At 35.6% G+C, this 10,772-nt stretch overlaps 1 protein-coding gene and 1 non-coding gene across 2 annotated transcripts in view; both read left to right on the plus strand.

Moving 5' to 3' along the window:
• Aga (aspartylglucosaminidase) overlaps positions 1-3,485 on the plus strand; it is a 19,436-nt gene extending 15,951 nt beyond the window's left edge. The window contains exons 7-9 of the mRNA XM_004642614.3: positions 976-1,083; positions 1,747-1,880; positions 3,238-3,485. Coding sequence (XP_004642671.1) covers positions 976-1,083; positions 1,747-1,880; positions 3,238-3,338 — 343 coding nt within the window. The 3' untranslated portion in view covers positions 3,339-3,485. The remainder of the gene's footprint in view (positions 1-975; positions 1,084-1,746; positions 1,881-3,237) is intronic.
• Positions 3,486-10,385: 6,900 nt separating this feature from the next.
• Positions 10,386-10,526, plus strand: LOC111812998. The gene has a single exon (XR_002818357.1). It is a non-coding gene; the product is annotated as a U4 spliceosomal RNA (small nuclear RNA).
• The last annotated feature ends 246 nt before the right edge of the window (positions 10,527-10,772 follow it).

The following is a 10,772-nucleotide window of genomic DNA, read 5'->3' on the forward strand; positions in this document are numbered from 1 at the left end:
TGTGTAAACTCAGCAAAATATTCTAAAAGAGTCCAGTAGCACACAGAAAGGAAAGGGGAAGGTAGGAGCAGAAGCATAGCTGCATGCACTTCAGGTCAGAGCCTCTGCTGGCTGAGAGTCACCAGTGGGGGGGTGTGTGCACACACGCGTGCACCAGATGAGAAGGAACAGTGGGAGATGGCAAGGGAAGACTGGAGCCAGCTTTCAAAGGGTTTTAGGTCAGCCTAAGGAATTCTGGAGTTTATTTTAAAATAGGAGGGCTTTAAAGATTTATTACATGGAAAACTGACACATTACATGCAAAGTAGGAATAAATTGTAGCTAAGAAAACCACTTTGGAATGTGTAGTTAATAAAGAATTATATTAATAAAGTAGTCACTGTAAGCATGTATGTTATTTTGTTATAAATTCTGTTATTTTTGGAAATTTATTTTTAGTTTACAAAAAACTATGTATTTATGGCATACAACATGATTTCAAATACACTCAGGCAGTAAAGTAGTTAAATCAAGCTTCTTATGCATCACCACACATACTTATGGTTTTGGGAAGAAAATGCTTAAAATATACTCCTTTAGTAGTTTTCAAATGTACAGTATATTGTTATTAACTTCTTGTAGAACTATGTTATACAATAGATCCTTTGAACTTATTCCTCTTCTTTAATTGAAATTCTGTGTCCTTTGACAGACATCTCCCCACTCCCCAGCGTGTACCACCAGAATTTAATGTTTTTATAAGTTTAACTTTTTATACTCCACAGGATCACAAATTCTTGCATAATTAATGTAGCTTTTTAAAGACCTACATAGAAAACCCTTTTCTCTTTGTATTCTGCTGAAGAACTTATTCAAAACAATGATTAGTATCTAGGCACAAACATACCATTTTTAAAGCAGCTTTAACTAAATTAATAACATAATTTAGTTTACACCCAATTTTCTGTGCTAAATCCTTACTCTCTGCTCACCAAGGCGCATAGGAGATTCCCCAATACCTGGAGCTGGGGCCTATGCTGATGACACTGCAGGGGCTGCTGCAGCCACTGGGGATGGAGATATATTGATGCGCTTTCTCCCGAGGTATGGCTCCGTAGCTTTGCAACTCTAGAAGTCTTTAATGGAGGTATTTTCTTTGTCAAGGTATAAAATAATTTTTCATATTATGTCCTTTGAATTTGTGCACACAAAAGCTATTTAGAAACCACATAGAGGCTTTTGTCTATCATTAAATTAATGATCATTCAAATTAAGTATCAATAACACTGGGAAATCGAACATTGTTTATCACCCTACTTCAGAGAAGAAAATATTTATGCTAAGTGATTGATGTAAAGCCACTAAGTAAAGGAAATGTGGTTATTGATAAAATTAAGAAGCATACTTATTGTATGCAATTATACAACTACATGTTTTGTACACACGTGGTATTTTCTCCTTTGTACTTTCTTTTCTCATTTAAATATAAATGCCCTGAGACTTCTGTTATTGCTAAGTGACTGTTATTCAGCCAAGTCCCCCTCTGTTCCTCGAAATGATCATCTGAAATTAATGGTGAGTTAAATAGCATTGTATCAAGGATTCCTTACTTTGCTGTTGAAGCCTAGCAGGAGTTCTTTCTGTTCATTTATATGAATTCTATCCAATGTGATTATTTTAGTGATTTTAAATTTCTTACCTTAAGTAATCCAATTTGGAGTTAGTATTTATGCTCTGGTATTGAAGTCTCACCTCTGTTTAAATCAGCTACCAAGCAGTGGAATATATGAGAAGAGGAGAAGATCCAACCATAGCTTGCCAGAAAGTTATTTCAAGAATTCAGAAGCATTTTCCAAAATTCTTTGGAGCTGTTATATGTGCCAATGTGACTGGAAGTTATGGTAAGTTGTATTTGGATTTTGTATTTGTGTGAACTTACAAATGTTTATAAAATGTACACTTTTAAATGTCATAGCATACAGTACACTGTTTTCAAAAAAAGGGGACCCTGTAGAGTAAGTTCTAGGTAAATGTCAACTGATGACCTGTTAAGTGCCACAAGTATTAAAAATATGCCTAAAACCCTTTGGTTGACTGCTGGTGATCTAGTCTATGACTGATAGTTCTTATCTCTGTCATCTTTCCTAAAAGGAGTTTAGCTTCAGCCCTAACAGTACATGTTGAGATGGGCTGATTTAATCAGTTACTTTTAGTAGTTAGAAGTAAGTAGGGATAAATTAGCATTTCTACTACTTTTTCCATTTATCACATAAATTGTTTAGCCATTAACTCTTGTGGCTTCAAAGATCAAAATTACTACAATTCTGATTAACCTTAAAAGTTAGCAGAATTATTTTTTTCCTATATTTGAAGTTTGTCTTTTCCTTCATTTGATTTCTGTATGAGCCTACCACAGTTTTAAAGCATTTGGAGATCAACCACTGCTGATTCTTATTAGTGAATTTTCAGATAGGGAAGGCATACAGCTTACTAATCAATGCAGCTTATTGAGTTAGACTGCTGCTTATTGTTCTGTGACTTTTTACTTTTCATACTTCTGTATTTGAGAAACTTTGAAGATTTCCTTATTCTTTTTTAACTACTAAGATACAGAAGTCAGTAAAAGTTGTGCGAGAGAGAAGACTATGTATAAAATAAATCAGTTTCATTAATTCCCTAATAAAAAATAAAACACAGAAAACTCGAAGTTGCATTTAACAAGATGGCAGAATGCTACTTATATTCTGGTAGATGAATTTGAAATTGACTAGTTCCGTATATTTAACATCCTGACAGTAGAAAAGCCCTCCTCCCATACATAGGGCACGTATTTGGGCAGAGATGAACTCAGACAGGTAGCATCGTGACAATAACTCTTCTCTCTTTTATGAAAGTAAAAAGTAGAGGAGAATAAAAAGCAGTGGTATGGGCAGTTTTAGGAAGACAGTGGTAGGAGTGTGCTTGAATAATTTCTTCTAAACAATGGATGTGACAACACAGTAAAATAATAGAAGTGATGTCATGGATGTGGAGCAAACTTCATCTACTTTTCTGAGGTTTAAAAGATTAGCTTATCTACTCCCTTTTTTCTTAACTTCCATGAACTACTCCTTTCTAAGGAGAATGACGCTCATATACTTCCCTGTCACTTAGACATAGGTACACCATAGCCAATATCCAGCACACAGCAGTATTTGTACAAATTACAAATATATGCATCTTGTATTTAACCATGTAACCTTTTCTTTTTGGCCCAAGGTGCTGCTTGCAATAAACTTCCAACATTTACTCAGTTTAGCTTCATGGTTTACAATGCTCTGAAAAATCAGCCAACTGAAGAAAAAGTAGACTGCATTTAATCCATTTGTTCTGTCAGTGTCTATATGTAAAGAAGAAAGAAACAAAGGCTGAAAAGATTGTTCAAAATTATTTAGATGTCCTCGTGCACTTTAAAGTTCTGGTATAAAATAAGTACAAAAATAAATTTATGCTGAAGTGGCACTTTCGCTCTTTGTATCAGAAATTGTTTGGCTCTTTTTAAGCTTTGAAGACCCCATGAAAATGAATATGCATGTGTATGTCTTATTGTATATATTTAAATTTTAAGTAGTACTTGAATTTCTCACTGTTGTTGCAAGAAATTGCTACTTTAGGGATTTATTTCCACATTGATATAATACATCTAAATCTATTTGAGTACTTAAAATAGAGTACACGGCGTTTAGACCCATAGGAAGAGTAACACCAAGTCTCAGCATATTTATCCTGGTTGGATTGCCATATGTTATGTAGGATGTCTGCTATCATTGAATATTTTTACCCAGTATTTTTGACACAATATTTCCTAATAGCTTAAATGATAAAAAAAATGCTATTCATAGAGATGCTTTTTATTTTGGGCATATTAGAAAATATGGGCAATCTTCCAACAAGCAGTTATGTTGATTTTCTTTGCATTTTTCCTAACGGAGTGATTACAACGTGTAAGTTCTGAGACCACAAAACTCTCAGTTCTTTTGCTTACTAATGTTCAATATTGATCGTTTCTTTTGAAAAATCATATGGAGCACTTGATTGGTGCTGCATTTTACAAATCTTATTCTGAGAGGATGGCCTTACAATTGTTGTCTAGCTTGCTGTTATTTTTCTAATTTCTGAATTCACTGTGATTAACAAGTACAGAGAAATTACATATAAACTTTGAAGTCATCTTTTCCTTCAGAATCATTACCTTTTATATCAGTAATAGAAGATGCACAACATCTTTCTCAAACTTTAGTATTCTTTTTCTACACCCACCCTAATGTTTGCTATCCTGTATAATGTGAGTAGAAAGCTGTGGTTGAAAATGATGCAAGTCACTTGTTCCCAGGCCTTCCTGTGCATCAGATTGTCCGGGGACCCTCATTAATAATGCCTGAAGGGGCAGGACAAATAGCTCAGCGGATTAAAGCACCTGCAAGCAGGCTCAGGTGCCGGGAGTTCAATTCCCAGGGCCTGCTGTGCCAGCCCCACCCCCAGGATGCACTGAGACAGCTTTGAGACGGGGCATGATGGCACGCACCTGAAATCCCAGCTCTTGGGAGGCTGTAAACAGGCGGATCACTGTGAATCTGATCTAGTAGTGAGACCCTGAACACCCTGTAGACCCTTCCCTAAAATACAAAAAAAAGTAATAATAATATAATGCCTGAGATTGCACTCTATCAGGTTCTCCCCAGATAGGTATCTAGATTTAGCACCCATCGATGGTAGTCTGATAGCTAAATGAAACCGTTCTACAACTTCATATTTAAAAATCAGAAAAAGAAATCTTACTTTTCTGGGTTCTCAGGCACTGTAAAGTTGCCTAAATGTAATAATGGGCCTTAGAACAAAGGGAACGAAAACAGATTTAAACTCAAAATATATTTAATTTAAAATGATATTCCTGTTATATATATTTCTCTCTTCCTGCTAGGCAGTCATGTAATACCAGAAAAAAAGAAAATAGAAAGTATTTATGGCCTGTAATTCCTCTCCCAATTAAGAGTTTAACTGACAGAAAAAAAAAAAAAAAAAAAACTTTCAGATGTTTTTAAAGGATGTTTTCTCTTGAACTCACATTCTTTCTGATAGAAATAATGTCCCTATGTATTTAACAAAAAATGGCCTTGAAGGGGCCAGCCAAATATCTCAGTGGATGAAAGTACCTGCAAGCAGGTGCAGGAGCCAGGGGTTCAGTCTGAGAGCCTGCCATGCTGACCTTGCCCCTGGGGTGCGCTGAGAGGGCAATTGAGTTTGGGCGTGGTGGCCTGTGCCTGTTATCCCAGTTCTTGGGAGGCTATAAACAGGAGAATCACTAGTCTGATCTAGTAGTAAGACCCTGAACACCCTGTAGACCCTTCCCTAAAATACAAAAAAAAGTAATAATTTTTTTAAAAAAATTAGTCTTGAAAATATATTTATGAAATTCTAGATTGGAATATATTTAATATTTATTATTTAACATGATTTGTATATGATAACATCTTTTAAAAAGAAAATTATTTGTCCCTAAAGTTCATGTCTTCGATAACATTTTAGTATTAGTGTTCTCTAGAGTCATGAAAAAACACGTAAGAAACTGCTGGAACACTACATAGTAAAATGAAGGTAAATAAAGACCCCATAAATAAATTAACTTTGAAATGGTTCTCTATTACTTGGAAAAAGCAAGAAAGTAGCTGGGGAAGAGAACATTAGAAAATTAAATGAAGTAGCCCTCATGGCACACAGTAGTTGTTTTCTTCACATGTATTGTGGTTGTATCATTGTTAGAGATGACATGGCTATTGCAGAGGATAAGGTGAAGTAAGAAATACAATTCCGAGCTTTGGTCCCATTCTTCCTACTTTTCCTTTTGTATAAGAAATGTTTTATGACTTACTACCTAGGTAAAATAACATTGTCCTAAACACACGGGTGGACTAGCAGTTTTCCTAAATGATTATGGAAACAGTATTGTCACTTAACTTTATTATTTTTTGTTTATATAAACATTGTCCTCATTTTTAAAACTATCAAATGTCTCCCTTTGAAGCAAAGTTTAAGTAGATTTGCTTGCAAACGCCTAGTAAAAGTTTGGGCTTTCCTGCATGCTTTCCATGGAATGTGGACAGCATGTTTTTTACCCACTTCTCTGTCCCTCCTATGGGACCTAGTGGGGCCATGATACACAGGTTATGTTGGTTGCTAGATGTAGTGACAGTCCTGTGTCTGATGCCTTCCACCAGCTTATGTGATTGTGACAGGCTAACTTCTTTGCTGGAAATTAGGGTCAAATCTCAGGCCATCCACAGTTCTTGATTCTGCCTATAGATACTAGAAAGAGAGGCTCCTGATTTCCTTACTGTCCGCTGTGCATTGTTTTTGCTGGTTTTTTGTCTCCTCCTCCTCCACTCCCCCACTTCTATACACACATATGAGCTGAAACTTCATAGGCTGGCATGTAAATCAAAGACAAGAATGAAAATTGTTTTCTGAGTTTAAATCCTAAGGAAAAAAGGGTGGGGGGCAAGGAGATGGCTCGGTAGAATAAACGCTTCCCTGGCAAGCGCAAGAGCCTGAGTTCAATCCCCGGTTCTGCCAAAAAAAAAAAAATAAAATCCGAAGGAATTATTTAAGCCCAAGAAGGCCTATCTTAATGTTCTGAGTTTCATATAAATAGTTCACACTATGAACTTTAATTATAGTAAAATTTCCTAATGATCTTTTATCCAGAAATCTACCTAAAATACCTAAATACTAACTGTATTTTAAGTAAACAATTCAAATAATTCAAACTTTAGCAGTACCAAATAAATATTTCAAAATAATAGTTATAATGACCTATATTTGATGAAAATATTCTTAATAGACCTTGATTTACCTTGTAAAATAATTTAAAACATACATGTACCATATACACAGAACAATAAAAATACACCTATTTCCTTAGCACTCCTTTTGATTTAAAAATCCAAATAATAAACATGATACGCTGTAATGACATATGTGAACTTTTTATTATTTATGAACTTTTTAAAGTTAACTAATTTTTTTGTTTTTTAACTTTTGTCTAAAGTGTTTGATGTTCTATGATTGAATTTAGAAATTAGAACACAATTGAACTTGTTTAGTATAACTAAATTCATTTAAAAACTATTGGTGGCATAAATATATATTCTAATTATGCACTGATTACAAAGATAAGACCTGTTTAAGTCATTTGTCAATTTTTATTTGTAGAGCTCAAGAAAATGTTTCTAAAAGGACATTTAAAATTTTTGCTTACTTGAATATGGAGCATCATCTCCTACTTAGTATATATCCAACTGCTTTCCTACAAAGTAAAAAATGTGAGATAACAAGGGACAGAAAAAGATGCGTTGTTTGTGATAAATTTGTACCATATATTTTCTCCTGTGACTTAGTGTCATCTTTCAAAAAGCATGAGCATTTGAATAATAAAATAATTGCTACATTCAGAATGAATATAATGGAAGATAAAACTGCTCTGATCAGTCTATTTGTTTCTGAGTTAAAGGGAAAGGAAATTATGTAAACCTAATGCATGGATAGTGCACTAAGGAATTGGTCAACCAATTTGAATTTCTGGCCTTTCAGTGCAGTGCATTAGAAACATTTACTCATTTATTTTCTTTAATTAAAATTTGATTCCTCTAATGTGCATGTTGACATATAATATTTCTAAGAAAATCAGATATTGAGTAAATGTAGAGAAGCGAAATCTCTTCTAATTGCACATAGCCTATCACCATTTCTTTGTAACTTGTATAAAATCCTCAAGCACCATAAATGTCAAAATGCTTTTTTCCATTCCTAAATAAAAGCAATATTATTTGTCTTCTGCTCACTGTGTAAGCTGATTGAAAAGAAAACCGAAGAAAAGAATAAAAGAAGTAGAAAACAATGCAAACTCACACTAATCAGTTCAAATAAGACTAAAGCAGTGTTACAATGGAACCTAATTTTACTAGTAGACGCAATTACTAAAATGTTTAAGTCTTGAAATAAGTCATGGTGATAAGATTTACATTGTACATGTCACCAAACGCTAGAAAGAGCTTAATTCCACCCCCCCCAGAAAGATAGTTTTGAAATGATGTAGCATAAATATTACACACACACACACACACACACACACACACACACACACACACACACACTATGTGAAAGGAATTCCAGTGCCCAGTTACTTGATTTCAAACCCTGGCTCTGTTCATCTTCAAGTATGTGACCTTGAGCCACTGAGCCCTTTGGAATTGCCCTACTACAGATTGCCAAGGGTGCTGGACGATAAGATTAAATGTTTGCCCTACTGGATATTGATCGTGCTTTGGTCTAATTGCTTCATACCTGTCCTTTTTCTACATTTTCGATTGGAAATTTTATCCTATGCCACTGTATATTGTAAGTGTTAAACTTTTCATTTTTATAGGGGCTCCCAGCTAAGAGTTTGCCTTAAATCTCAGAGGTGATATTGGACTTTTCAGCTATGCTGCAGCTGCTGGGATTTTGGCAAGCCTTAGAGATGGACAAATACATTTTTGTAAAGGAATGTGAAGGAATCTTTTGGGGGCCAAGGCAGAATGTTATATTTGTATCTAGATACACCCCCAGACCTTATGCCCCCATATGTGGGATTTGGGGAGGCAGGTGGATCATGGGATTGGGATATGCCACATGGGCTAACCCACTGATGAGTTTATAGCTGAGTGTGATGTTAGAAGGTGAATCCTGGTGGGAAGAGGTCACTAAGCATGGTATGGAAGAGTACACATACACCCTCATAAAACTGTGTCTCAGAGTTCATGGCCTCAGTTATTTTCAGATTCCTTAGAGGCTAATTAATAATGGGAAATTCCTACAGGTTCAGAGAAACTGCAGATGTCACACACACACACACACACACACACACACACACACACAGGAGTAACCAACCCAAGAGCTTTATGTGGTCCCCCTTGCTGCTGCCCTGTCACCTGTCTCCGGCAGTCCTATCAGCATTCCCACATCACAACAGCTCACTGTACCACGTGCTCTTGGTTTTGTTCTTAAAGCCTGAAGATCCTTAGGAAGCCCCTAAAAACTGGGGATTGAACTCAGGCCCTTGTACTTGCCAAGAAAGCACTTATTCTACTGAGCCATCTCCTCGGCCCTTGTCCTGCACCTGCAGACTTTATTAATACACTAAACTATAAAAATAGGTGTTTACAGTCACTTTTCTGACCATATCTGAATTTCACAGCTTTTTTCTTTATAACTCCGAGGGCTTTAGGAAAAATTTCAGGTCCACTGTGTATTCCTCCTCTTGCTTCCGCTTCAGCTCTTTCTGCTTCCTGCTGCCATGCCAAGAGCTCACTCTCTTCTGCCACATTGTCTTCTGTGGAGCCTTCCTTACTTCTAACTATGTATTAAGACCTTTACAACTTGAAGAAAATATGCCTTTCCTACTTTAAATTGTGGGTGTTGGGTATCATTTCTTAGCAATGAAAGAGTAATTAGACATGGACCAAAAAGACTTCCAAAAAACTGAATCAAAACACACGAACTTCTGACCTTTACAAAATTAACTCAAAAAACACCATATGCCTAAATGTAAAATATAAAACTATGAAATTAGTGAAAACTAGTTATGAAAACTCCTTATAAATCTGGAGGACTATATGTTTGTCAATGAGTTTTGTATATGAAACCAAAGGCAGGAGACATGAAAAAAGTGATCAATTCTCTGTGAAAGATATTTTGAGGAGAATAAGAAGCCATGAATGCAAAGAAAATATTTGCAAAGACATATATGATTATGGCAATGATGACAGGGAAGAGAAGGCTCTCAAAAGAGACCAAGTGCAGAAGAACAGGGAGCTTTTATTATGAGCTTGCCGCCAGCGCCCTGACTTTGGGTCAGGAGTCCCAAGTTGTTGGCCCCCTTCGGACTTTACCTCCAGGTTATATACTATTCAAGTTTCAATAGTAAGAACATTACCTGATTTTCAGGCATTTTACAGGAATGCCATACAATTTCTACAAGGTTATATTTCCCAAACACTTAACCATCTATCTGCCTGTCATAGGACAGTGTGGTTTAATGTTTGCCCTGTTCTCCAAATTGCTCTATTTGTTCTTATTTTATGATCCTGTTTTTCACGACATGTGTTTATCGTCAGCTACATGAGAGGGGGTAAGGGAGTGAGTTTATTTGTAGCTTAAGTGAACTTAAGTGACCTTCTCTTAAAATGGAGACTCTTTTACCCCTTCACTGATAAAGTCCTATCCTGCATAATGTGTAATGAATTAATGTCCACCAGAAAGCAATGAGAATTGAAAATAACCAGAATATTTGAACTAACACCTTACTAAAGAAGATATACAGATGGCAAGTTAGCTTTGTACAGTGGCAGTATCATAGCCAATGAGGTTTTATCTGAGGCATGATTATTGCTAATTGAAGACTTTTCCCAGATGACAAGTTAGCAAATGAAAAGATACTGTACCTCATATATTATTAAAGAATTTCAAATAAGAACAGTGAGATCCCAGTGCACACCTATTATAATGGCCAAACTTCAAAACTGCTAATGCTGAATGGTGGGTAAAGTAGGAGCAAAGAGGAGCTCATTCATTTCTCATAAAATGAAGAATGGCACATGTAAAATGAAATTTGGTGTAGTAGTTTCATATAAAACTAAACATATTCTTACCATGTAACCCTACAGTCATAGTCCTTGGTATTTTCCCACACGGATTGAAAACGTAGGTAGACACAGATA

Source organism: Octodon degus, unplaced genomic scaffold (genome assembly GCF_000260255.1).
Source record: "Octodon degus isolate 3935 unplaced genomic scaffold, OctDeg1.0 scaffold00157, whole genome shotgun sequence".
Lineage (NCBI taxonomy): Eukaryota > Metazoa > Chordata > Mammalia > Rodentia > Octodontidae > Octodon > Octodon degus.